Source organism: Alternaria arbusti, assembly GCF_024043155.1.
Source record: "Alternaria arbusti strain BMP 1465 chromosome Unknown scaffold_28, whole genome shotgun sequence".
Lineage (NCBI taxonomy): Eukaryota > Fungi > Ascomycota > Dothideomycetes > Pleosporales > Pleosporaceae > Alternaria > Alternaria arbusti.
The window spans coordinates 87,108-113,019 of record NW_026249968.1 but is presented as its reverse complement, the minus strand read 5'-3'; the positions used below and the strand labels follow the sequence as shown (position 1 = coordinate 113,019).

Here is a 25,912-nt window from a genome sequence, read left to right as displayed (position 1 = left end):
AGGGCTTTAGTGCCCGCTGTCAATCGGTCAGCTCGCGTGTCAGTGATGTTTACCCTCTCTGGCATTTTCGAAACACGGATCGTAGGAGGATTACCGCGACGCAGTTAAAACTTTTACGTGGCATTCGAGAACATTTGAACGATCACACGACCTGGCTGCCGGGCCTCGCAACCCGGGGGAAAATGGCCGATCGCTGCAATATAGACCGAGTCAATGTATCACTCGCGATGCCGCGATTTCTTGAAATCGTTTCACATTATCCTGCAAACGCTTGGCCACCAAGCTGTCTGCTTCAGTAGCTAAGCTCAATGTGCTGGGGATATGAGCGACACATTCAATAAGTATTTTGGCAGCGATTCTCGTTCATTGCGGGTTGGCGTAGTCCAGAACGAGCCATCGTCTAGAAGCCCGGGCTTGCCGGCCATGATCACCCCGCTTCCCTTTCCGACCCCAAATCCCCGCCAGGATAAGCCAGCCAAGAGGGGTTTCCTCTGAATCAGAGACTGACCTGGCCTTGTTCGGCGCAGGCGGGCTTTCGCGACTCACGTTTCCCCACGCCTCTCTCAAGATTTTCCTCTTTCGTCCTCTTCGAAGCATCTCGTTGTGCGGTTGCAGGCTGAGCAAGTCCCGTTAATGTTGCATGTAGCAAAACACACGGCGGCGAATGTGGTGCAATAGCGACAGATTCCGTCTAAGAACGCGTCGCCGGTCTCGTTGTGCATATCATTGACCTGATGCGCAGTGAACTGCACATCTAGGGTCAATGGTATTCTTTACCCTTCCATCGACCCAAAAGGTTACGCGCTGGATCTATCGCGATTCTTCATAGACCGAACACTTTCTTCCACTTGATTTTCATGTCTTGTAAAGTGCACACAACCTCGGTGTACACTGCACTTTGGAGTGCTTTGCCATGAAGATCATCATCGCAAGAGAAGTCGCAATACAGACATTTGCGAACGACCTCCAGGTAGCGAGGGCCTAGCGTCGTGATTGAATGGTGTTGTTCATCAAGCAGCTTTCTCGCTTCGATGATGTCACGTGACTGGGGTGTTCCATCTAGCCCCGGTGCCATGATTATTGACTGGGCGCATATGTCTAACAATGCGACTCCGAGTTTGGCCAGGGTGAGGTTACGGATGCCGAAGTTATGCTTGAGATCAAGCGTTGTTTGCTGTGACTCGAGATTTAACGGGGCGTGGTCAGGGAAGTACTTGCTCAGATGTAAGCTGTCCAGTGCATTGGTCATGTCGCTCGCATCCGCATGAGATGGGCTCGTGAAGTACGCTACATCCTGCAGAGTCCATGCCTGCGGCAACCAAGAGGTTGAGTGATATTGGAGAACAGCCTCGGCCAGTTTATGCGCAAGTGTGATCTTTTGCAATATCTGGAAGCGTTCCACGAGCCCTCTGATGGGTAATGATCCCTGTCGCCTAGTGCAAGCAAAAACATCATTGGTCGCGAGTTTGCTGGCATCGTAGAACATGAAGCGGGTTGTTGGCTGACTCTTCGCAAGTTCGAGAAATCCTACACAACCATCTTGGCATGCTGACGAAGACGAGCGCACCCGCGTCACATGGCAGCATACACTTTTGGTTGTCTTCAAGTCCAACATGACGAAGGACTGAGCTTGTGTTGCTACCGTACTGCTTGATTCGGGCGTTCGAACAGACCTGACGTTATCTTTGGCATCGCTGATTCGCACTCTCTTCCTTGATCTGGCTTTGATGGGCGGTGCTTGGGTTTCAACGCGCGATGCATCATTAGTTCCGCTACGTATTACACTCGCTAGCGCTGGCGGAGAGGGTGTCGGTACCCTGCATATCGCGAGAGATGTAATGGAGCGAATTTGTAGCCATATTGGTACGTCCGTGGAGAGACTACACATTGTCGTTAGAGGCAAAGTCTTTGCTTGTCTTGCGGACTGCGAAAGACGTTCCTAGGTCTGCTGTGACATACCTTTGAATCGCGGTGTCCGATTTTGGCTGGCAAGCAATCACAACATCAAGTTGCACGTTGTCATGCTCACTTTTAGCGTCCAGCGATAGCTTGGCCTGATGTCCACTGTGCGAGGTGTTGGTGCAAGACCAGGAGTCGTGGATCGACTCTCCCAATTGTTGTGAGGCGACACGGATCTGCTGGTAGCTCCTTGGCACGGCTTTGCGGATGATGCAAGCCGAAGGAATATTGCGACGCTTCTGCATCTTGCGCCTCTGTTTACACAACTTGCCCAGCGACTTGTTCCACCTATCCAACGAATCGAGCTGTTGGAGGTATTCATTCTCCTTGCGAGCTGTGTTGAAGCCATTCCAGAGCTTCCGTGCGAACTCGTGTTGCGACTGTTTCGCGTTGCCCAGGCTGTTATCGAGCTTGGACAGGCAGTTTCGTGTCTCGCGAAGGATATCGCGTAGTCGCGTTACTATATCCTGGCATAGCTGGTAATCTTGCTGCATCAAGTTTCGCAGTCGCTGCTCGATCTCCTTGCCTTGTTCCTGCCAGCTCTCGTGGGTCGGGTCCTCCATCATCTCAGAGACATCGCTCGGATGGGCAATGGTAGACTGCAGCAGAAGGCGGCATTCGTTGCCAAAGTTCGCTGCTGCTACTTCGAATTTCAGCTGGATGTCGTATGCAACTTCTGCGTGTCGTGAGAAGGTCGCCAATCTGCGCTTGGCTGTGCCGTAAGACTTCAGAATCTCGACAACAATGGGCACAATACCGAAGACTAGACCTGCGATTTCGATGCCGGACATGGTGTGAAAGATGGGTCTCAAAAGACATTGGAGTTGTTGAGCCTGGCAAGTCGCACTCCTGACTGAGCGAGGCGCAGTTTGGCCCCCAATGCGATAGGCGCATACCCCTCCAATGCGCAGCAGGTGGCGGCTCAGCCGCGTCGGCATCCTGGCAAAAAAAAACATGATCTCAGCTGGTACGCGTATCCTAATCCATCATCTTCCTGCGTTTGAGCATCTACTGACAGTTCCCGCAAGGCTCTAATCAATTTCGACGCAGTCGTTTGAACAGGGGCGCAGAACGCTCGCAAAGTGCAGATCGCCAACGACAAGCTCGTTGCACACCTTCGACGCAAGACTGACATTGAACAGAGAAAGCGCGTGTTATGATAGCCAGGAGCCTCACCGGAGAAAGACCACGCATGGAGATCGGGGTGATCCAAGTACTTGCTACTCATGCTTCCACCAAAAGGCCGTCGTGATGCATCAGCGGCCGAAGAAGGCGGGTTGGTGGGCGAGCGCCGGCAGAATGCAAAGGAACGCGCACAAGACACCGCGTCGTCGCCAGCGAGCGAATCGAAAACCTCGTCAACGACACAACCACTGGCAAGGTCTTCAGACGCCCATACCTTCTCCGATCCTGTTCCAAAAAACGATCTACCAGTCCCCTTCGATCGCACAGGCCAAATCGCTCCTCCAGGGTTGTCGCCTAGATTTACTACAGTCTTTTGGGAAGATGAAGGCTGCCTCTGTTATCAAGTCGAGACTGGAGGTGTCTGCGTAGCTCGTCGTGACGATAATCACATGATCAACGGCACCAAGCTGCTCACGTTGACTGCTATGACAGCAGGCCGCAAAGGCGCTTTGTTAAAGAGTGAGAAGATTAGACACACGGTCAAGCTCGGGCCAACACATTTCAAAGGCGTTTGGATTCCATTCGAGCGCGCCTTGGAGTTAGCGAACACGGAAAAGATCGTCGAGTCGCTGTATCCCCTGTTCGTACATGACATTGGGTCACTCGTACATAAGACCTCAGATCAAAAGCTCACGCCTTATTTCGACGCTCAACCCCAATGCCAAGAAGTGGAGGAAAAGGCTGGGAGTAGCAAAGCTAGATCAGCTCACTCTTCTTTGACAAAAGACGACGACCAGAACCCACAACCGCTCGCATTGGACACTGTGCAGAACGTCGGACTTCAGGAGCCAGGAATCCTTGGGTCACTATTTAGATCTCTCACACAGACGCTGGGGCTCATCATAAAAGAGGTCAGGAGCCAATCTAGTGAAGCTAGACATTACAACTCTTTAGAGGCAACCTGCGCAGCGTTACTCTTCTGGGGCAACGACCTTGGATTGCCACAGGGAAAGCTCGATGACATGCTTCAATACTCTCCTCATCTGCGCGGTACATGCATCACAGTTCTTGTATCGATCGCCCGCTTTGTCAGCACCTGTAAGTGTACAGTATCAGGGAGACTATATGGGAGTTCAACTAACACGGAACAGCTTTGATAGGTTTAGTCATGACTAGAATGCGGCAAGAAGAAATTTTACAGTCGACCGGGATTTCGATACTCTTAAAACACGTCACGAACTATGGCCAACAACAAGGCTTCACCTATTTCCCTGAACAGGACGCGGAAATGCTATGCCAGGCTCTTCGTACGAAGATCGATACGCTTGTCATGCTGGCACCTAGCCTGGCCTCACCAACAGCAGAAATATCCGACGAGGAGGAACTTCGAGCTATTCAAGACGTCGACGAGACTTTACCAGGAGAAACCTACGCCAGAAATGTTGCGAAAATGTTGCCTCTCGCACCACCAGACATTGTCGCGCGATTAGGGTCGTTAAACTGGGATCGATACAATCACATCCTTCAATTACAACGAGAAGCAACCCAACAGGAGATTGTAATGACTACGATGGAGAAGATAAGAGATAACTCCCATAAATCTGGTCTCGATGTCTCTGCAAAGGCATCATCAGCCGTGAAAGTCGAGACAGAGCCTGTTCACGAGCCCTCCATGCTATCTGAAAGTAGAGCAGCAAGGCATAAGCGAGCGCCCTCATTGTCAATCCAAACTTGCCATATCTGCGGAAAGGACGTGCGATCCAGAGCAACCACCGCATGGAGGTAAGTTGATTCATTCCAATGCTACCCACTCCAGTACTATCCACAGTACGTCAAAACTGATAACCTTGATCTAGGAAGCACATCTATAATGACGTTCTGGCATACACTTGTTTCTTTCCCAAATGCCCCGACACTCGCGTGTTCTACGAAGATGGCGAGGGTTTGATGACGCATTTGAAAGACTGTCATGGTATGGACGTTCGAGTCTATGATGTGACATGCCCGCTTTGTGTCAAGTTTACTACCGGAGACCAAGAAGTTCTATCACGCCATATAGCGCATCACATGGAAGATATCGCTGTCTCCATACTACCTTCTGGTTTTGACCCTGGTAAAGAGTCAGAAGACGACTTGAAAAGCGACGCTATGACGTTGAAAGGGGATTGGATACTTCTAAAGGAACGTGCGATGTCTCCGGTGGATGAAATGCTTCTGAAGCAACGCGAGATGTCTCCAGTGTATGAGAATCTGCTGAAGCAACATGCATTATCCCCAGAGATGCTCAAGGATACAAAATTCTCGCAGAAGGTGGAGCCCAGCGATCAAAAGCCAGTCTCAATTCGCTCAGACGATCACCTCAAATCCCTGGAGGATCTACATCAAGAAAAGAAGGGTGTACGCTACATTACATTCGAGTACACTCGCAATGGCGTCCAAACAGTGTACAACATTCATCCCGGCTTCGAGACAATCAACTGTGAGCCTTTGTCTCATGGCGCCAAGCTCCAAAACTGCATCTATCCAGGTGCTCTCATTTCTAGGAAGGGCCACGAGGATCTGGATACGGAGGAAAACTGGAACTCTCTTGGCTGGGCGCTAGCTCAAGCTTATCCGTCGCTTCGAGGAAATCGGGGAGTACTTCGGAAAGCGGTAGAGACTGTGCTCAGTGCGTCGGGCAGTGATGAGGGGAAACCTGCTTCTGATGCCAAGGAGAAAAAAGTGGCTTCACTGTCTACCGAAGAATCGCGGAAGAGAAACCCTTGCAGCGCGTGTACAAGCATTGGAGGTGGGTGTTTAGTACTCGAGGGAGCTACGCGGTGTGTCTTGTGTGAGCACTACCAACGAGAGTGCGAATTTCCATCCGCAGAGGCCGAGCCGAGCTTCGTGCCACAGTCGCAGGTCATTTTGAGCTCCGCGCCAAAGGTTCCGCCGGGCCATATTCGCAGGTCGTTGCGAACGACATCATCGAAGAAAGAGTCAAACATGACTTTTAAGCTGGGTCAGCTGGAAGACATACTAAAGTCCAAAGAGTTGACAGGCCAGAATCGTTCGATGTGGTCGCCCGAGAGATAAATGGGGGCACCAACCTCACGAGTTGGAAGGCTCTGAAGCTACCCCGATGTACGTTGCTGTGACCGACACGCTCCTGTCCTGCGTCTTTTTTCGTCAGACACGAGGGCTGAGGGACGGGCACCTTGACACAGCGTACGTCGAATGCTGTTCGTAGACGGGACTTAGTGAGACTCTAACGGTAAAATGTTCCGCATCGTGAGCTGTAGACGAAGCATCTTGGTGATGGCCAGACGAAAAAGTCGCGACATGTGCAAAGTCCAGGTGCAGCTTTCCATTCCGATTCCGAGCGGAACGATGACGTTGGCACCTAAGCCACTTTAGGTAACGCGCGCATTTAGGCCCCTCTATCAACCTGGGCAGGACCGAGGTGCGGCCTTGCTAGATGCACCGAGGCCAAAGATGATAGAACGATAAATATGACAACAACTTTCCTAAAGATAAGATTTGAACAATGCATAGCTCACAATTCGCGCATATTAAGTGTAGTATTGTACATGCTTATGATTAAGTAAAGGGGATACCCAGGTAACACTACCTAGGTACGGCCAAGAACGTGTGCCGCACTACCTAGGTAAACGAAAAAACCATAGCAATGGCGAGGCGGAAGAATACGCCATCTCGAGTAAGATATTATTCCAGACATCCAAGAGACGAAACGATTAAGTAAGAGAGGCGGTATCGGCATCGTATCTACCGTCGTTGAAAGCCCATACGTGGAGCTCGCTGACACCACATTCAGTGTCTTGACACTCCCAGGGCTCACCGCAATTCCCTTCCGTCTCGATGGTGTCCTGAAAGAAATGTCCCTGCTTAGAGTCGCAGGTCTGATCCTGTCCGGCTGTCGAACCTTCTTTTAGTCCGTCTTTCGCCACCAGTGAAGTATCCTGAGGTTGTATCGAGGTGGTCGAGGGGACCATGTGCTCGAACCATACATGCATTGCCAGATCTCGGCCGTGAGAAAATGATGTGGTGGTGATAGAGACGATGCCTGGCGATAGTCTCCTCTTCTCACACGCGGGGCATTTGTAGCCATCAGGCGTTTCGTAATCTTCCAGGTGGGTCTCGAAGTGTATGCCGAACTCCTTCTTCGACCTCCAGTACCTGTGTTTTCGCTCCTGACACCTGCCTCCGTCACCCAGGCATCCGTATACACGAGCCGGCGGCTTGTTGATTGTCGCATCCATCGCATCCCTCAGCTTTCCTCGCTTACTCCCTTGGCTTCCGTCCGCGTGCGTGGTAGAATGGTCAAGCCTTTCCTCGAGAGGTTCGCGCTTAATCGTCGGGAGATCCCCAGCGATGGCAGGTCTTGAGTAAGCCACTGACGTGTATTAGCATGATGGCGTTGGAATTAGAAATCCGCCATATACATACCGATATTCTCAACTCTCTTTGTAAGTTCTTCCGATGGTATCTCCGCCATAATGGCAAGATCATGGAGATTTCCGAAAAGGGTCATCATTTTGAAGGTTTCAACATAATCAGGTATGTTTTTAGGGTCTGTACCCCTTCTCAGGAAGTCATATATGGCCTGGTTCTGCCTCTGCGTCGTGGTAGCCTCCGTAGATTGCGAGTACAGAGGTGGAACCGGCCCGAGGTGGAGATTCTCAGCCAAGCTCGAATGAATGCCCCCGGTCTGGTTCGGTTCGTATGTTTCGGCAGTTCCATGCACCGAAGATGTATGCAAGTATTGACTCGTTGGGAACCGCCGTGTTGCAAGTCCGACTTTGTCATCGCTATGACCTGGTATCATACGTCCCATTGTCGAAAGGGCTTTGACTGTGACTGAGTTGTCATCATAGGCTGTTTCGTGTCCGTACGTACTGCAATGAGAGGATGCAGCAGAGTAACAACGAGGTGCCTGGGAGTCACTGCCATGCCGATGGGATCGTTCAGGTTCAGCCATGAAAGCAAAGATCCAGCCCGGTATATGGTGGTAGATGTCGAAAGAGAAGGGAAAAGGTATGCAGCACGGTCCAAGAAGGATGGTATCCAGGCAGGCCTACGGGGAGATGTAGACGTTGGCGGATCAGGATGGTGGCGAGTGAAGAATAGGCCGTATGTTCATACATGTCCTGATTTTATGGAGGAAGACCAAATATATAGGGCGGACTATTTGCGTCAGGGCGGACTATCTGCGTCAGGACCGACCGAGCCATTGAAAGGGATGAAAGTGTTGTAATTGATAGCAGTATTGTATGGAGGCTCTTGCAGCGAGCTACGAAGCCGCCGCAGCGAACTATCGATAGGATGAATCCTGGGATGTTTCATGAGTTCGAGTCCTGGATAATGCTTTAGTACGAGCGGTTGCGTTCAACCTCGATCCTGTGACTTGATGCTGATCATGAGTATGTATTACGACGTGAGGCGAGCTGTTGACTTCCAAGGTTCGTATATGTGAGAGAGTTGGTAGCTGATTGAGAAAACTTTCATCTGATGCGGCCATGTCTTGTTTGAAACCCGACCCTGACGCCATTGACGAAGTTGTGGCTTGGCTGGATACTGAAGGACACAGGGCGTTATAATGTTGCGTTGGCGAGGGTCCATAGGTAGGTAAGCGAAATTGGTTTGCGATCGACTGGTCCTAACCACAGCCAACCGAGGCGCACAACCTGGGGTACCTAGGTATGCTAGCCTGCGCGAGCGCTAGAACACTGCTGTCGAAACTTCTGTTCACATTTTTGCCTGGACGGCGCAACTATCCAAGTTCATGCGCATTCGAAAGCTTCTTGTTGGAAGCCTCTAGGGCTCGCTCGGAAAGCACCTGGGCACCTGGGCACCTGGGTATGCTTTATCCGTACACGCGCCGGACCCTGGCCCTGACAGATCACACCCGGGCAGAGCTATGCGCAAAGACTAAACCCGATTTAGCCTGGACCCACACACCCTTTTAGGCCTTACAACTCTTACGAAATGCAAGGATTAAGGCTGCAGAGAACCGGTGTGACGACCAGCGAACAGACCTCGGGAATGCGCGAAAGGGGAGCCGGGCACGATCAACATGGCAATGAAGGTACGATGCCTGCGGTTGGATCAGATTTTGAATGCCATGCGTAGTGACATGCAAGGCAAATGTAGTCTGCTTCTCGCGGTCTTCTTCATCAGATTCGTTTGATCTTCGAGCGCAGTCTCAGCTGCACGATATCTTAATAGACCCAATAGACTTGCCATAAAACAGGCGAGACATGAACGGTCGTTAATCACAGCTTCACAAAGCCAAACAGTTACCGGCGGATAATCCACTTAAATCAAGTACAAGTGCCAACGGTGGAGATGACAGCTGCAACTCCCGATTTAGGCCCTTGTAGCGCTTGCAGTCTGGGCGGGCGACATGTGCGAAGCAACCTGCGCGCACACCGCGAATATTAGAGTTTAGTCCTGCCGTCTCTTAATCTTCCGCCTTGGCCTTGTGTGCCTGCCACCGACCCATCGGTAGCCGAGATCACGTGCGACAGCAGCGACGATCATCCACGGGTCTCACGTCCTGCTACCTAGTGCTGACATTCAGGTCGAACGCGGCGTAACAGAGATCCGATTTTGCCGGTCCCTTTCTCAGCCCTAATTCTCACGCAACTCGTCCCGAACACTTTCCAACCCGGTATTTCGTCATCTTACCAAAACGGAATGCTTCGAGAACATCTAGCGAGAAGGAAATTACGTGGCGTCGCCAGATGCGACAGGATTACAGTGGGAGAGACATCACATGCGCCAATACCTTTTCCGATGGCAACGTACGAGTTGCGAACGCATCAGATTTTACTAGATCGTATCCTAGTCGTGCTTGTGCTTTTCTGTATTGAGAGCGATGAGGTAGTTCACCCTTTTTCCAAAACCCTGCAATCCACAGCATGCCTCTCGTATGGTCTCTTTTACTTCTCCGTGTTCACGTCCACGTCCTCTTCCATCTGATCATCCCCCTCCTCTACGCCCGCATTTGTTCCCTGCTCTGCAGCCTGCCCAACCCCCTCTTCCGCAACCCCATCTTCGTCTCCATTCGCCTTCTCATCCGCTCTCTCCTGCATAATCCGCTCCTCTTCCTTCCTGGTCACTCTCAAATTGATATCAGGAACAAGCACTTCTCCTTCCTTCCTGCGCCTGAAAATATGCACTTTCCGTCCCTCTCCGTCTTGCATTTCGGGCTTTGCTGCGGCCTTCGCTTTATCCCTTCCCTTCCTCTTACTCTTTCCGTCTTTCCCGACTATTTCCTCGACCGCCGCGTTCTCGTCGGTTTCCCGTTGGTTGAAACATTGCTCTAGCGCGTCCATAAAATGCGGGAAAGCCACCACGTTGTGCTTTGCTTGCTCGTCATTGTATGTGCCATAGCCCTCCGTATAATCATCGGTCCAAGTGTCGTACCAGAACCCCGTGTTCCAGCGATCGGGTGGAAAGTAGACGTGAAATTCCTTGTACCACAGAACCTCCGCCATCTGGGGCACACTGGATCTCTTCTTACTCTTGTCGCCTTCAGTGGTTTTCTCGTTCGCCTTCTTCGCCTTGCTCTTCGTCTTCTTCCCTTCTGTGGCAGCGGTGCTGCTGTCTGTGGTCTTGGGTCGTTTTTTCTGCACCGTCGCACCGCAGTCGTTGAAACGCAGCGTGTAGCCTTTTTTGAATCGGTAGTACTCGACATAGGGAGGTGCGTCGCCGTCCTGTTCCTTGAGGTGGAAAATAAGGTCGCCGTATCCCTTTTTGTCGCGGATCACTTGTATGGTGCTTTGAGTACCGAATGTCAGCTTCGCGTTGGATGAATGGTGCTCGTAGACGTATAAGAATGGTACTAGAGCTTGGTTAGCATCATGTAGTCTCTGCGGAGAGGTGTCAGATAGCAGTGTTCAGTACTTACCGTCGCTGGTATCTTCAGGGTCAGCACTAGAGGGATCAGCAAGGCCAGATAAGTCGATGAATGCGCGTCCCTTATCCTTGTCATCACCTCTATTGCGCTCTGAAGCAGACTCCACCATCACAACAAGCTTCTTCCTGCGTACGTCCTCCTTCTCTCCTGATTTAGGGTCGTATGGTGGAATCGGCTTCGCAAGCTCCTCCTCGGACTCGTCTGGTGCACTTAGCATCCTCATATAACTTGGAATGTGTTGGTCAACACTGGCGGTGGGATGTATGTAGATAGTGGTCTGTTGGCCCCCAGGTGGGCTATGATGCACCGCAACCGTCTGCTCTAGCTTTGCGGGTATAGCAAGAACGTTGTGGGGACCATTGGTGGTCAAAAGGGCCTGGTATTTCGGCATGCGAATAGTGTCCGGTGTTCGGTCCCATGTAGAGTCCCATACCGGGTAGATGCGATTGTCCTTCTCGCCGTATCTGACTACCGATGTTTGGCCGTTGTCGTTCTTGGGATCAACGGCGATGTACAGTTTTGGGACCTTGTGTACAAAGTACTCCTTGAGGTCGTCCTCTTCGCCCTGGTTACTTGTGTTGTTAGCCTCCTCCATGTCCAGATGGTGAATGTGGAAAGTGGCCGTATTGTGAACGCCAACAAGGCTGTGTGGAGAAGGTCTCTATATCTTGTGAGCACACCGAGAGGCTTGCTCAAACCCCTCATGATGTTTGAGCATGATCACACCACATGATCCTAGATCGTCAGTAACAATTGATGAGTTCTTGACGAAACACGGAAAAATTCTCCTCGCTGCAAATGGCGATTATTGTCGTATTAGGTACGGTCGTTGAGTAGTTACATACTGGTCCGTCCCTTCATTTCAGTAGCTTGTAGCCATCATGTCTGTCTTGGCGTTTCGCGAGGAGCGTTGGGCCTCGAAAGCACCGGAAGCGTGGACTGAGGTCGAAGATGTATGCAAATGGCCCAACCATCTCATGTAAGGTACGACGGGATCGCGCGTCATGCGCTAGTCGCCGCAAGACGCGGCTGGCGTTGCGTCAAAAGATTAACCTTCGAAGGCCTCATACGCCGACTCGATCGTGGCGCCGCAGAGTCTCTGCGCAGATTTCCTTCCATTACTCTGCGTCGCGTATTGCGGCATGTTTCCGCCAACCCACCCATCACCCCTCCAACCCATGGCGTATATGCCGACAACCTGCACAATATATACAATAGCGTGCCATCACAAAAACGCCTTTGGGGTATCAAACGCCGTACAATGCCGTAAAATCGTGCAGGAAAGATGTTCATATCGTCGTCCATTACGTCGCGATAAACCCGCTCAAGGATTCGAATGAACGAAACGTGCGCCCTGGCAAGGCGAGCGAGCCTGCTTGAAAGCTTTTATCCTGCCTAGCATCCACCCAGACACCCATGAGCGCTCGCCCTCGCGGCTTTGGTGGTGGCCTAATCGGATGGAGTATCCGAGGCGGCATTCGATGCCGTCGTGTTCGAATTGCAGACAGCGGCCGTCTTTCGCGCAAGCCCGTTGGCATTTGTCGAAGGACTTGGAGGCTGTCTTGCCTTTTCGGTATGTGACGTCTTCGGACATGTTGGACCAGTCTTCGGCTCTCTCCTGCAAGTGTGGCTCGATCATTGTGAAGAGCTCTTCGAACATGAGCGGTCGTTCAGGATGCGATCGCGCTTGTTCCCATTGGGAGAGTCGTGTGAAGTCGTCCTCGCCGAGGTGGTGCATCGTCATGATGGCTTCGCACCACTGCTCGTTGTCAAAGCGCATGCTAAAAGGCTTCTCGCCGTTGAACATGGGCCAGTATCCGCGGAGGGAGACTCCGCTCTTCTTCAGCACCTGCGCTAGCATCTCGTCTCCGCAGCATTGCTTCTTGACGTCGACGCCGAAGAAGTGTGTCCCGGGGAAGTGCTTGTTCTCGCCAAACATCCTGCCCAGCGCCATGATCTTGTCCAGCGCCGCGCGCGATAGCACGAAGCCAGTCCCACCATGTGCGAAGGTAGTCTTCTTCTTGGGCCAAACGGGGGATCCGAAATAGTGGGCCGTCTTGGGGTTGAAGTTGGAGAGGAAGCGGTACAGGTTGTCGTAGTTGACGTAGGTGTCGAGTTCCAGGAAGACATACCACTCCGACTCGGGCCGCATGTATGACGTCCACTCCATCATGGGCAGGAACTTGTACTTGTCCAGCCGCCACCCCTCCTCCGTCTTGTCCTGGGTGCTGTTCGTGGCCTGTATGCGGTCGTACACGTCAAAGTCGGGGTTGTTGAACTTGTACTCCGGGCGCAGGTGGGCGAGGGCGTCGGCAATCTCGAAGCCGTTGAGCGAGTCCTTGCGGTCCGAGAAGATGAGCAGGTCCTGCTTGCACCTTCCCAATCGGTTGAGATACAGCGGCAGCTGGGTCGCGACTTCCCCGGCGCCAATCTTCAGCACAATGGTGACGCGCTCCATGACGCCGGCGGTGAAGGGCGAGCACTCCTCACCAAAGTGCACCGGAGAGACGGGCGCGGGCCCAGCGGGAGGGGGCCGCTCCTGCAGTATGTCGTAGCCGCGCTCGCCCCGCCATAGCCGGAAGACGAGCGACGTGAAGAGGAAGGTCACGAGGGTTATGGCGACGCACAAGAGGCGCAACGGCGTCAATCGCACCCTCATGGTGGTGGTGGTGCGAGACTGAGTCCGTCATGTTTGCATGAGCGGGCCTGGCGCGCGCAAATTGGCGCTAGTCCCAGCTCCAATCCGGCTAGCCGGCCGTTCTATACGCGCCTCCGCGGGCGGCCTCGAACGTCTCTTCCCGACATCACCACATCACACTGACAACCTTGGAAGTATCATGGTAACACCAACTCTGATTTCAGCCATAAAGCTATCCTTCACCACAGTCTTCAGTACCTCACCACGCCTTCTAAATATCCATCTTGACCTGCCAATCTTCACCCCCGCCAGACACCCGGAACTCAAGGGAGCTAATCTTCTCGCCATCAATTCCACCCCGGAGACGCAGACGCGTCAAGGTCCCTCCAAAGTAGTCCACCCGGTTCCGATTGCAGCACCTTATGCGGCGCGCAGACTCTGGCTTCATGACTAATGTCAACACCCAATCAATCGCGTGCCTACGCACACCAGACGGAGCATGACACGACACTGGCTGTGCGCATAGGGTAAGAGCATCCATATCTTTAAGCCACAAACCGAATCCCAAGAGTGACGGAACATAATCAATTGCCTCAAAAAGACTGATCGGCCTGTTCTCAATCAAGACTTCGGCCTTGGGGTGACCACGCAGCCACCCGCCTAGCCATTTGAGGTCGACACTGGTATTTGGTCCCCAGCCGTGATCGCGACTGAGTCCGACGAGTAGCTTACAGGCGGGAAGTGGAGCAAAGACCGACGTATCACTATAGAATGTCCGGAGAAAGCGTTCTACTAGCACAAAGTGGATACGAGTCCTGACCGAGCCAAAGTACAAAGGCATGTACTCCGACCGAGTGGTTCGGCATGCATTGCCCAAACCGACCGCTGTCGACAGTCCGACGCCTGAGAGGCAGTAACCATATATCCGGTTACGTAGTTCTGGAACAATGATTAGCAAAGTGCCGGCAAGCTCATCGTCATCACCTACCACCGGGAAGATCTAGGAAGCCTTTGGGTTTCGAGATGCCTGAGGTCTTCGTTTGTGGTGATTGCGCGTTCATTGATTCAAGAGCGGTGCTCGAAGGTCTTTTGCCCGGCTTCTCCATGCCGTCAGGTACGATGCTATTGTTATCCAAGGATTTGCAAGCGTGCGTGGTCGATTTGGAATGAAGAGTCAAGAGATATACGGTTGAAGGTATGGAAGCACGTTTCCAAGTTGTCGCCCTCGGAGGGTGTCATTATATCAGCGATGTGCACAACATACAGCTTTCAACAATACCTTTCACCCGGCCTTTCGTCAATTCAGTGTCGAGTGAAACGAAAAGTACATCGTCATCTCTCAGTTCGCCCAGAGTCTAACTGTACATTGGTTGCTAGCAGTATGTTCATTGTGCGATTTGTGCTGGAAGAAAGTTCCACTCTCTATCAACAGTCAAAGTGAGTATAATCGGCCGTTCACAATACAAGCGCGAACACAAGAGCACAGCCGGTTGTGTGGTGTAGTGAGCCGCCAGGTTAATGACACTACCTGGTTGTACGCGGATTTGTCAACAGTATTTTGATACCATGGTTGATGAAACCTAGACGAACACTGGCCACCCACACATAGTGACTTAACAACCCACCAATGTATACACTCAAACAACTGGTGAGAGGACTCCAGCTTCGAGCTCGAAGCCCAGCAACCCAGAAGGCAGTGTTTCTATACACTTGCGTGAGCGAGCATAGGAGCGAACTAATCGGTGGTGATTGAGATCGGTCCGGGCTCACGCCTTTCCCTGTTGGGAATACGCTAACGTTTTAGCTCGTCAGCCCCGAAACTTCCTTCCAGTTCTCACGTCCATTGTTTGCCATACCTTATATTCAGCAGCTCTACACAAGGTATTTTCGGGGCTCTGGTTTCATGCGCAACTGCCCCTGTACATAGCATATGTCCGTCTCTAGCTCGACTTTAGTAGATTGAAGGCAACGACCACTATCTGTCCCTGGACCTCTCAATCATCAACCCCAGCCCGTGCGCAGAGCGCCAACCACAGCCAAGATGGCGCCTTCGTTCCCAGAACAAGTTAATCATGATCTATCAGCTTGCAACCCGTCGCTGACACACTTCAGAATGCTGTCGTCGCCGCAGTTCACATTCTTCGTTGGTGAAGAGCGCGCGCCGGTAGTCGCTCACGCCCAGGTCATGGCAAGTCTATCGAAGCCCTTCGACCGTCTCATCAACGGTCCGATGAGAGAGTCAGAAGAGAAATGCGCTACGTTGCCTGAAGTCGAGAAACCCATTTTTCTTGGTCTTGTTGAGTTCGCATATCGTAGCGACTATACGACAGGCTCTTACCCAAATGATGCACAAAGTTCAGAGGACGCAGAGGCGATGGAAGAAGATGATGATGATGATAACGAATATATGTTAGACAACGATGAAGAAGACAGTGCAGACGATGAGGAGGAGGAACAAAATATTGAAGAAGGTGCAGAAGACGCAGAAGAACACGATCTGGATGCTGTATACCTGCGAGTCCTTGCTGAAGAACCGCTGGACGAAATCATCGACGAAATCAAGGGTACGAAGAGCGGCAGCCTTTTTGAGGAGTTTGTTGAGAACACCTACGCGCTTAACCTCCGCACGTCTCACGCCGCGGACACGGTCGCCGTGGACTATTCCGCACAGCGCGTAGGAGACAGTGAACGTGGGCACAAAGCCATCTTCCTTCTCAACGCCAAGATGTACTGTCTCGCCGATTACTACATGATCCTCCCATTAAAGGATCTGGCCCTGTACAAACTCCACGAGGCACTCAAGCTGTGCATGCATCGCGACTTCCTCAAGACACGTGAGCGCATCGATGACATCGTTGCTTTGGTCAATTTCGCGTATTCCAGTGAAAACACCCAGGACGAGGATCCGCTACGGGAGGAAGTACTGGAGTACGTGATTGTTCACATAGATGCCCTGGGTGCAACACCGGCTTTCCAAGAGCTGTTGGTTGGTCAAGCGCAGTTGGCGGCTGATTTGGTCCTTCAATTCAGCGAGGAACGTCGCCGCAAGATGGCCGGTGCGGGAGCTGCGCCTAAGTATTACAACGGAAAGCATCTTGCTGTCGCTTGGAAGAACATGGAGAATGAGTAGAAGCCTGGGTCGAGATGCATTAGGTATTGTTTGGATCTGATACTAATCTGCGAAGATGGGAAGCGTGATGCTGCATTTGACGACGCCGATTGTCGATGGATTTTTATACGTAATTGTTCCGCTGTCTGTAGTCCCTGGTACAGCCTTGTTGAAAAGCTTGGTTACCTCTAGAGACTCCGCACTTCGCATCGCATCCACAGAAGCCACGTAGATAGTTGGTATATTCGTGAGGTCAGCAGCGACAGGCACTCTGCCCTATAATCTCGAAGTAGCACGATACTCTCGGCATCTTAAAGACCACTCAATCGTCAAGATCGGCCTGCGCATTCTTTGCCGCAACACCCATATTGGAAGTCCGGTCTTCTCTCTCTCTCCTCTTCCGTCTCCGAGCCCTTCACGCCCCCGGCCGCCTGAGCATGTTATACTCCCCGCACTCCACAAACCCGAGATGCATATAAACCGCCCTTGCACTCGGCCTTGACTCCAGATACATCAATTCTCCCCTCTCATCCGCCTGCTTCAACGCCCACTCCATCAATCTCTTCCCCACGCCCCTTCCCTGCCACTCCGGCCACGTAAGTAGCGGCGCAAGATACCAATGCCGTTGCCCACCCGTCGCTTCCCGCCTCATCTCATCGTCTTTGCCGAAGCGCTCGCTCCAGTTCTCGTTGCTGACGTGACTCCACATTTCGTCCATTTCTTCCTCAGTCCAGCCTTGTTTCTCTTTCCAGCCGTAATGCGTGGCGGCGCTGCGCCGGAAGAGGTTGTGTACGGAGGGGTTGGAGGGAAGGGTCCAGCCTGCTATTCCTACGGTTTCGCCGGTGGGGGTGTAGACGGCTTTCATGAAGCAATGATGGGGATCAGTGATGGCGGGGGTTAGTCGTTGGGCCATGCGTTGGATCCGGATTTGGAGGCTGTTCTCGCCTGCTGGGTGGATCTCTGGGGGCTCTTTTTTGGCCCACCAGTCATCTGGGAAGCACAGGTAGAGACCTTCGGCCTGGGTGGGGGTGTTAGTTTGATGGGTTTTATGGGGTGGGAGAGCTGGGTAAAGGAAGATGGAAGAACTCACGATCTTTTCGGCATCTTGTGGAGTGCACTTTTCGATGCGTAGTTCAGATTCTGAGAGTCGTCTCGAGGGCTCTACGGGCATTGTTTGGAAACCATCTGAGTTATCGGTCGGTACTTTGATGAACTCTGCTTTTTGAGACGCCATGATCGTGATTGATGTTGTTAAGGTCCTTGGCGTTGAAGCGTGTACAGAATGAGGGGATGTGACAACGTTGGCGGTGGGTTGCCTAAGTCCCCGGGTATGCTTCATCCAACACCCCACTTATGTACACGCTGAAAGGGCAGAGCAGACCTGCGTGATAGTAGCACTACGCCCTTTCCTAGCGCTTACTCGCGCGAAATTATCCGACGGAATGCTCAAATGTTCGCAATCAGTCGACTCATCCTTGCTCATGCGCGTCGGAGTAGACACCGACCGAAAGCACTTGGGAGCCCTGGAGAAGCGCGAACGCGGTGTCACGCGTTACTCGAAGAGGGTTAGTGGCGGACGTCATTGCTCCGCGCGGAAACGGAACGGAACGGGGAACCTGGCTGTAGCATCATTGCGACTTTGACACCACTATTGAGCTTACGCTGTAGCCACAGTATATAGCATTATGAATCTCGCTGGATCGATTTCCTGAGCTTCTCGACGATCGACCGCGACATCGCATCTAGTAGGCATGAGGGAGTACGCAGTAATGACACACACGTCGACCCGCTTCCCTGTTGTCAGTATTGTAACTGCGGCGGTGTTGTCTCTCCTCCTGTTCCGTCACACTGGCGGGGAAGATGATCACCAATGTCATCGCGTGTTTGTCGTCCGTCATCAGGCTCTCTACTGATAAACAGCAAATATATTCAAGCGTCAGGAGTGACCTTAGCAAGCTTCTCAGCGTGATGACAGTACATAACGCTCGTCTTCTCAAGAGGTCGATGCCGGTCCTACCACTTCAATCATTCTCGTCAACGTCGATATGGACACCAAATACCCAACTGACAAGACCGAAGAGAACCCCGAACTGACCGAACAACAATCAGACGTGACTGCCTCCGAGGACTTCTTTCAGCATGCCAAGAAAAGTGAAGAGGAAGAAGACGGCGACGCAGCGATTGCCTCTGCACCCGCTATCACTGCGCCTGTAGATATGGACAACCGTGAGTAGACTAGAGTACATACATAACATCACGTTCAGGTACTAACCATGCTCAGCGCTATTCCTTCACGTATACGAGCATCATACGAGCCACGCAACCCTTACCCTCGACGAGGAAACCATGTTACTATACCTCAACCCCACACAAGGCACCTCACACCGGAAGACCATCCATTTCAGAGGCAGGGGCGGTGAAGACCCACTCATCATCGAATGCTACCCTTTCAAAGAAGGTCGCAGCCTCCGCTTTAACGACTGCGATCTCTTCACCACAACCGGCCGGGGAGATGATCAAATACGGCATAATTACAAGGAATACCATGTTCATCTTCCGCAGGACGTATGGCATGCAGGTTTCTCTCATGAAGTCATGACTGGTCGTGAGAGAAGGGCGTATGGTCCGCATAACCCACAGCAGGCAGAATACAACGCTGGTGTCTTTCCTCGGTTTATGGATGCATTGGAGAGAATGGTGGGAGCGGAGAATATGATGAGGTGCAAGAAAGTTGGCGATGAGTTAGTAGACGATGATGCGGAGGAGGAAGACAGTGATGGAGACGTTGAATAGGTTGGACAAGGGGGAATAGGTTTGAACATGCGGTCTTTGTAGTTGTTTGCGCAGGTATGATTATTGCAATCATGTCCAAGCTGGAAAACGGGTTTGTGCAATCTGCACGCGTACTCACGATACATAAGGCTCGTCTTGTGGCCTAGTTCATCTTGATCAGTTCATTCCCATCAGACTTCACCCTATCAGTATGGAGAATCCCGAACGTGACACCAACGACCACGAGGATACTGACCATGGAATCACCGTACATGGGACCACTGAACACGAAAATGCCGAGCACGTCAACACAGAAGGCCCAGAGGAAGGCGATGACTGTAAGTACTCTATACCACATTAGCAAGCTGCCGAGACGAAAGCTAACAATCCACCAGCGTTACTCCTCTATGTCTACGAGCACAATGCAGGCCAGGCCACTCTAACTCTCGAATTACAAGACCAAAACGCACCAAAGATGCAGCTAGGCAGGAACAGGTCCGTTGATGTTCTTGCGAGGAAAGAAGGCGCTAAAGCCTTCCACATCGACTATTACACCTTCAAATACGGATACACCCTACGCCTCAACAACTGCGGCTATACTACACGGTTCAAGGGCCCCCCCATAGAGGGAAATTTATATGGCGGCCAGGGCACAACGAGTAGCTGGGCCACATTCCCTTGGAAGGAGTTTCACATGCACTTACCTGACGATCGTTGGCATGCTCAACTGAAGCATGGGAGGCCTGGGAGGTACAGCAGTAGGGCGCAGGGGACGCATTATGAAGACTGTGCAGAACATAATGTGGTGGTGTTTCCGAAGTTTATGGATAAGCTGGAGGAGATTGTTGGAGAGGGAAGGATACGGTTGTGTAAGCGGATGGACGGTGAGCTTGTTGACATAGATGCAGAAGATGAGGCAGAAGGCGAAGAAGGTGGAGAGAGCATTGGGGAGGACGGTGATGGGGAAGACGGCATGGAAGGTGGCGATGGAGGTAGTGAGTAGAGTGTAGTATACAACGAGAACATCTGCGATGCAGTATGAAGAGACGACGTGCAGTGATGTAGACTTTTGACATCACTCAGATTTGAAAACCCATTCGTAAGAGGCTGTGATAACCAGGTATCCATGTATTGTTGCAATTTTGGAGTTAATGAATGCATAGCTTGTTGTCTCTTGCATTTGTTGCACAGTACCTGATTTGAGGCGAATTTGAATAGTTACTTGCATGTACCTGGTAGAACATATCCAGGCTGCGCAAGTCGAAAGCGTGGGTTGCGTGATGGTTTTTTGTATTTTGGTATCGAGACCTAGGATGGTACGACTGGTGCCGAAAATGTATGGAGCGCATCGGGTGCTGACGTCGCCTTGTTTGAAGCCTGCTTGCTGTGACTAAACCGATCGATTGCCGTAGTAAGCTTGACCTGACGCAACTATACTACTATCAAACTTGCTACAAGACTCATCATATAATGACGCCTAATCTCGTTCTATCACACCCACCAAAAGCTCACTCGGTACCAAGAGATAGCAAAACACAATGGCCCAAACGCGTAATGCCATCATCAAGCTCAAAGACGCAATCAAAGACCTCGAGACCATCACAAGCCAGGACCCGGAGATGTACTACACCACCCGATGGCCTGGGATTTACATCGCAGAAAACTTCGCAGACATCCCCGGCCATACCTCGATAGTCGTGAAGCGCCCAGACGCCCTTGAACACACGACGGGCTTCAGCTACTTGTGGGACTCTACTTGGGAAAGATCTCGCACACTTTCCGGTCCAACCGTGAACATGGCAGACAGAGCCGCATTCGCATACACTGTGTGCTCCTGGTCGAAGCAGTACTGTCGGATGGCATTGAGATTCTCTATAAGCCGGCCGATGGTCCTGGAGTTCGGACCCAATTAAGCTCATTCACCGAGCGAGATCAAGACCTCATGGACGACGTAGCATCGAGGGAGTCCACTCAGCGTCAAGAGCTCCAAGGTCTGGATGATGCTAAGGAAGGCACGAAACCATCGTCGCGAGCAACCGGTAGCGAGGCCAGTGGAGATGCTGCCAACGGTAAGTGACTACTCTATGAGAGACCGGAAGAGTTGTCACTAACAGCCACAAAGCAGCTGAGGACAGCATTGAGCCTACAGGAACACACCGTGGTACGTCCTCTCAAGATAACCGACGTACATGAACACTAACACTGAACCAAGCGACCTTCCTCTGCTGCCGCCAAGACGCAGGAAAGTACGAATACCTCATTGTAGACGACACCAAAGTCTACCACTCACGATGGCCGCGGTTTAGAGGTGTAAGTTTCGACGACGAAGATGGAGATTTCACCCGTATGCATGAACAGGGACCGAAGGAACCACACTGGCCGTTGAAGTTGAACGAACATTGTGAGTGGGCCCAACACCCTAGAACCTATTATCTGAGCTAATACATACCGTTAGCACGCATTGAGATCTTGCCGTTCACCAAAGGCTATACCATTCGCTTCATCGCATGCGGGCTGAAGTTCAGGGGAAAGGGTTACTCAACAAGTGGCGGGCCTGTATATGACGTCTCCTTCCACGTTATCTGTGCAGGGCCAGATGATCTGCTGCATCGAGACTATGGGGTGGGTGGTGATGGCGTGTCTGAAGGGGAGAATTACCCACAGTGGCACGACGGGATTGCTCAGCACAATGAGAACGTGTGGGATGCGTTTGTCTCTCAACTGGAGACGTTAGTGAGAGATGCTGGTGGCTCGTGGTCCGAAAATAGACCTTGATGAATACATGGTAGTCTAGTATGCATATGGTGGAGTATTGATGTGGTGGAGTTGGCCGGCGTGGGACTCTGAACCGATTCTAGTCGTCTAGCTCATGGATAAAGCACGGGAAATGCTCAAGGCAAGTTGGAAACGAAGGTTGGGTAGTCTAGCGGAATATCAACTACCGTCTACCGGAAGTAAGTCGGCGCCGTAGCCTTAGCAGCCATCCAAGCCTCATCCAACGCCTTCACCACATCATCAGGCAGCGGGCCCTTTTCCAAATCCGCAAGATTGCCCTCCAACTGCTTCAAGCTGCTAACACCAATGATCACACCGTCGTTGCCGCCCTTGACTCGGGTCTTCAGTTCGGAATGGTGAACGCACCATCGCAGCGCTATCTCGAGTAGGGTCAGGTCGTGCTTCTGTGCAGCATCTTCAGCGATCTTCAGAGCCTGGAAAGTGGCGTCTTTGAAGTATCGGTCGCGGTACATGCTTCCTACGCGGTCTGCTTTGGTGCCGAAACGACCTTCGTCGGGCTTGATGTCTTTGGATTTGATCTTGCCGGAGAAGAGACCGCCGGCTAGGGGGTTGTAGATGACGATGTCGATGCCGTATTTGCGGCACGCTGGGATGAGCTCGGGTTCGATGGCGCGGGCTTGCACGGTTAGACGATGCTCCCCACGTCAAAAGCTGGGAACTTACTAATTGCGTTGTACATGGCCTGGTAAATGGTCGGCTTCACCCAGCCTCGCTCCTTGCAAATGTTGTACACCTCTGCGACTTCCCATGCAGCGAAGTTCGAGAGACCCAAGTTGACAAACTTGCCCTGCTTGTGCAGCTCGTTCACAGCACCGAGTGTCTCCTCGAACGGCACGGAATGGTCCGGCGCATGCAGGTAGAAGATATCCACGCAGTCCGCCCCCAGCTCTTTGAGACTAGTTTCGAAATGCTCCTTCAGCCTGTCGGGCTTGTGAACGCCAGCCTCATAAGGATACACCTTGGTGGCGAGAGTAAAGCCGCGGTCCTTCCACCCCGCCTGGCGCGTCCATGCCTCTTGCTTGCCGCCAACGTACATGCGCGCCGTGTCAATCTCATCGTAGCCCTGGGATTGGAAGTAGTCGAGATGCTTGGTGAATTCATCGAATTCTGTGATGCGCGCACCGCTGGTCTCGTCGGGACCTGGTATGCATTAGTCATGGTGTTGGGTTGTTGATCTGCGAAGCTTACCAAATGTCATCAATCCGAGGATGACTCGGTCTTTGGGGTTCTGCGCGATGAGAGGCATCTTGGCTTTCTGTTTGAGTTGTGCAGTAGTGCGAAGTAAGGATTGTTGATGGAGAGCTTCATGCCTGCCGTCGTTGTCGCGAGATGACGACAGCGGGGTGCCCCACCCGGAGATAAAGACGCGGAGATATGCGAAAGAGCCGAACGAACCTTCCTCACTGATGGATGTCGATAGACCAATGCTTCAAGTCTACACCCCCTTCTGCTTCGACCCATATCTCAGTCTATAAGGGTGACACAGGACGCTCCTCCTAATTTGAGCCTCCTCAAGGTCAATATCTTCGTCGACCTCGTGCCTCTCGTGTTTGTTCCACCTCCATGCGTCAGCGAAGATAGTCTTCTCAGATGACATCCAATGCCAGATCAGAAGTACTGCCACAGTGGTTGGTATAGAGGCAGCCCAGTAGATGCCAAAGCTTGGCTGTATGACCTTTGGCTCGTCCCACTTCAGTAAAGGCATAGCGAAAAGAGTAGCGAAGAAGGTGGGAGGCAGGAAGATCATAGTCATGATCGCTATAGTCTTCATCGAGTAACTGTCCTTTCGCGCTGCTAGTGCGATGTCTTTGCTGCTTTTGGCATCGTCGCGTGTGAGGAGATTGAAAATCTGTGTTTCACGATCAGCTGGTGAGGCAACGTCTTCAATCTTTTGTATCAACGTACTACAGCCTGCTGTGTCCGACCACGTTCCTGGAGATAACATGCCTGCAGCTCGCTCGATTGTGTCTGGCCCTTCAACATTGATGCAGCAACAGTAATGTCGTCGAAGGGGCTTGGAACGCTGGTGTTCGAGGATTGCGCAAGCGCCGATTGCCGAAATGACAACGGTTGGACTGATGCAAGGTCGTCGAGAATTGCTCTTACAATGCACGCGTGCCGCGGGATATTTGCAAGATCTGTAAGTACCAATCCTAGCTGCTTAGAATCCTTCACTAGGTCATCTGTACTTGGAGTAGAGTCGTGCTGCACTTCATGCCATGCGCCATGTCCAGTGGTAACCTCTATGGATCGAATGCGGCCCAAGTTTTCGAGAGCAGTGCCTTCGATCCAATCGACCATCTGTATGGCGCACACGAAAGAACAGAAACGCGCGTCGTTCACAAGATCTTTGTGGCGAATGATAATGCCCATCATACCCATGTAGATCAGCTGAGGAGACTGGGAATGTTCTCGGGTTATGAGCACGGCTTTGGTGGTCGTCTCACGAGAGTCGTAAGTCCACAGCATCGTATACGACACAGTATGTAGGTAGCAAGTATACTGTGTACCACCTTCCTTCAGTCGAGGAAAGAACCCGTATGTGGAAAACTGTATCATGCCAAGCCAGTACGGATCATACCCGAAGTTGTCAAAGATCTCCAGAAAGGTTCGATGGTCGATGGAAAGGACTCCGTCGAAATCGCGCTCCAAGCTTATCAGCCGCATGGATGCTGTTGCTGTCGCGTCTCCGTGCTTGCGAATAGGTTTATTGATCTGGTCACAGATCTTAGACGTCTGGGGCCAACGAATACGTCCTAGGTTGACAGTTGTCTCTACTTTCGGATATTGCGCAACAGTTAATAGCGAAATTCTAGCATCGTGTAATTCGGCACCTTGCTTGGACTTCTGCTCCGACAGAAATCGCGCCCGTGCATCCGTTCGTAGGCTGTTCATCGATGTGAATGTTTGCCGTTGCCTGAAGAGGCAGATTCAATGTAGCAAGTTGAGTTGGTCAAGAAGAAGAAGAAGAAGATGGTTGAGGGATATGCAGGCGGCGTGGCAGGACATTTGAGTCGCGACAACATTGGGGGCTGAGCCATTGCACTGCCTGGGGCTTCAGCTTCTGTCTCGACCTAACATTCTTTTCACCTGCATATGACATTTCTGACCGGTCGACGTTTTTGCGCTCATCAGTGCACCGCATCTTTGCACCGCATCTTATGAAGCTTCCGCAAGATGCGCGCGCGGCACTAGTGAAGATTAGCGTGATTGCACAGCGTGGGTGGATGCCTTCGGCAGGCCATCGGAATGTTTCCGACATCGCTCTTTCTTCATGTCGCATTCCATCCGCGATGTTCTCAGATCATCTCCCCAGTCTCTCTCCTGTATGACGCAACATGTTGTTAACGCGTCTTCATGCCAAGTCGCCATGCAACAGCCCGACACCGAACTGACAGGACTCGTGCAAGTGCGATCGGAACGAGTCGCAAGCACTTGATCTCGGGTTCTACCGCATCCCCACCTCTTGATGGACGATCAGCTTCAGCTCTTCATTGGATGGGTCATCGTATAGCATGCGACATGTTCTAACCCAGGCTGCTTCTCAATACTCCGGCGCCGCCGATATCGTTCTGATGGTGTCGGTCACGGC

At 52.0% G+C, this 25,912-nt stretch overlaps 12 protein-coding genes across 12 annotated transcripts; 5 read left to right on the top strand and 7 right to left on the bottom strand.

Annotated features, from left to right (window-relative positions):
• Positions 1-1,880: 1,880 nt before the first annotated feature.
• J4E86_010992 (uncharacterized protein) lies at positions 1,881-2,750 on the bottom strand (the record flags this gene model as incomplete). The annotated part of the gene is made up of 1 exon (XM_051451486.1): positions 1,881-2,750. One exon carries the CDS (start codon positions 2,748-2,750, stop codon positions 1,881-1,883), a length of 870 nt encoding a protein of 289 aa, XP_051297355.1.
• A 783-nt stretch (positions 2,751-3,533) lies between these two features.
• J4E86_010991 (uncharacterized protein) lies at positions 3,534-6,159 on the top strand (the record flags this gene model as incomplete). Its single annotated transcript, XM_051451485.1, has 3 exons — positions 3,534-4,182; positions 4,236-4,769; positions 5,144-6,159. The coding sequence occupies 3 exons, from the start codon at positions 3,534-3,536 to the stop codon at positions 6,157-6,159; spliced, it is 2,199 nt and encodes a 732-aa protein (XP_051297354.1).
• A 659-nt stretch (positions 6,160-6,818) lies between these two features.
• J4E86_010990 (uncharacterized protein) lies at positions 6,819-7,579 on the bottom strand (the record flags this gene model as incomplete). Its single annotated transcript, XM_051451484.1, has 2 exons — positions 6,819-7,477; positions 7,531-7,579. 2 exons carry the CDS (start codon positions 7,577-7,579, stop codon positions 6,819-6,821), a joined length of 708 nt encoding a protein of 235 aa, XP_051297353.1.
• Positions 7,580-10,025: 2,446 nt separating this feature from the next.
• On the bottom strand, positions 10,026-11,600 carry J4E86_010989 (uncharacterized protein; the record flags this gene model as incomplete). The annotated part of the gene is made up of 2 exons (XM_051451483.1): positions 10,026-10,930; positions 10,997-11,600. The coding sequence occupies 2 exons, from the start codon at positions 11,598-11,600 to the stop codon at positions 10,026-10,028; spliced, it is 1,509 nt and encodes a 502-aa protein (XP_051297352.1).
• A 729-nt stretch (positions 11,601-12,329) lies between these two features.
• J4E86_010988 (uncharacterized protein) lies at positions 12,330-13,664 on the bottom strand (the record flags this gene model as incomplete). The annotated part of the gene is made up of 1 exon (XM_051451482.1): positions 12,330-13,664. The coding sequence occupies one exon, from the start codon at positions 13,662-13,664 to the stop codon at positions 12,330-12,332; it is 1,335 nt and encodes a 444-aa protein (XP_051297351.1).
• Positions 13,665-15,684: 2,020 nt separating this feature from the next.
• J4E86_010987 (uncharacterized protein) lies at positions 15,685-16,773 on the top strand (the record flags this gene model as incomplete). Its single annotated transcript, XM_051451481.1, has 2 exons — positions 15,685-15,695; positions 15,756-16,773. The coding sequence occupies 2 exons, from the start codon at positions 15,685-15,687 to the stop codon at positions 16,771-16,773; spliced, it is 1,029 nt and encodes a 342-aa protein (XP_051297350.1).
• Positions 16,774-17,167: 394 nt separating this feature from the next.
• Positions 17,168-17,986, bottom strand: J4E86_010986 (uncharacterized protein; the record flags this gene model as incomplete). Its single annotated transcript, XM_051451480.1, has 2 exons — positions 17,168-17,770; positions 17,843-17,986. 2 exons carry the CDS (start codon positions 17,984-17,986, stop codon positions 17,168-17,170), a joined length of 747 nt encoding a protein of 248 aa, XP_051297349.1.
• Positions 17,987-18,797: 811 nt separating this feature from the next.
• J4E86_010985 (uncharacterized protein) lies at positions 18,798-19,545 on the top strand (the record flags this gene model as incomplete). The annotated part of the gene is made up of 2 exons (XM_051451479.1): positions 18,798-18,978; positions 19,034-19,545. 2 exons carry the CDS (start codon positions 18,798-18,800, stop codon positions 19,543-19,545), a joined length of 693 nt encoding a protein of 230 aa, XP_051297348.1.
• A 190-nt stretch (positions 19,546-19,735) lies between these two features.
• J4E86_010984 (uncharacterized protein) lies at positions 19,736-20,527 on the top strand (the record flags this gene model as incomplete). The annotated part of the gene is made up of 2 exons (XM_051451478.1): positions 19,736-19,862; positions 19,920-20,527. The coding sequence occupies 2 exons, from the start codon at positions 19,736-19,738 to the stop codon at positions 20,525-20,527; spliced, it is 735 nt and encodes a 244-aa protein (XP_051297347.1).
• A 535-nt stretch (positions 20,528-21,062) lies between these two features.
• Positions 21,063-21,966, top strand: J4E86_010983 (uncharacterized protein; the record flags this gene model as incomplete). The annotated part of the gene is made up of 5 exons (XM_051451477.1): positions 21,063-21,268; positions 21,328-21,593; positions 21,650-21,685; positions 21,737-21,834; positions 21,883-21,966. 5 exons carry the CDS (start codon positions 21,063-21,065, stop codon positions 21,964-21,966), a joined length of 690 nt encoding a protein of 229 aa, XP_051297346.1.
• Positions 21,967-22,469: 503 nt separating this feature from the next.
• On the bottom strand, positions 22,470-23,566 carry J4E86_010982 (uncharacterized protein; the record flags this gene model as incomplete). Its single annotated transcript, XM_051451476.1, has 3 exons — positions 22,470-22,936; positions 22,984-23,460; positions 23,509-23,566. 3 exons carry the CDS (start codon positions 23,564-23,566, stop codon positions 22,470-22,472), a joined length of 1,002 nt encoding a protein of 333 aa, XP_051297345.1.
• A 189-nt stretch (positions 23,567-23,755) lies between these two features.
• J4E86_010981 (uncharacterized protein) lies at positions 23,756-24,303 on the bottom strand (the record flags this gene model as incomplete). Its single annotated transcript, XM_051451475.1, has 2 exons — positions 23,756-24,169; positions 24,226-24,303. 2 exons carry the CDS (start codon positions 24,301-24,303, stop codon positions 23,756-23,758), a joined length of 492 nt encoding a protein of 163 aa, XP_051297344.1.
• Between the last annotated feature and the right edge of the window lie 1,609 nt (positions 24,304-25,912).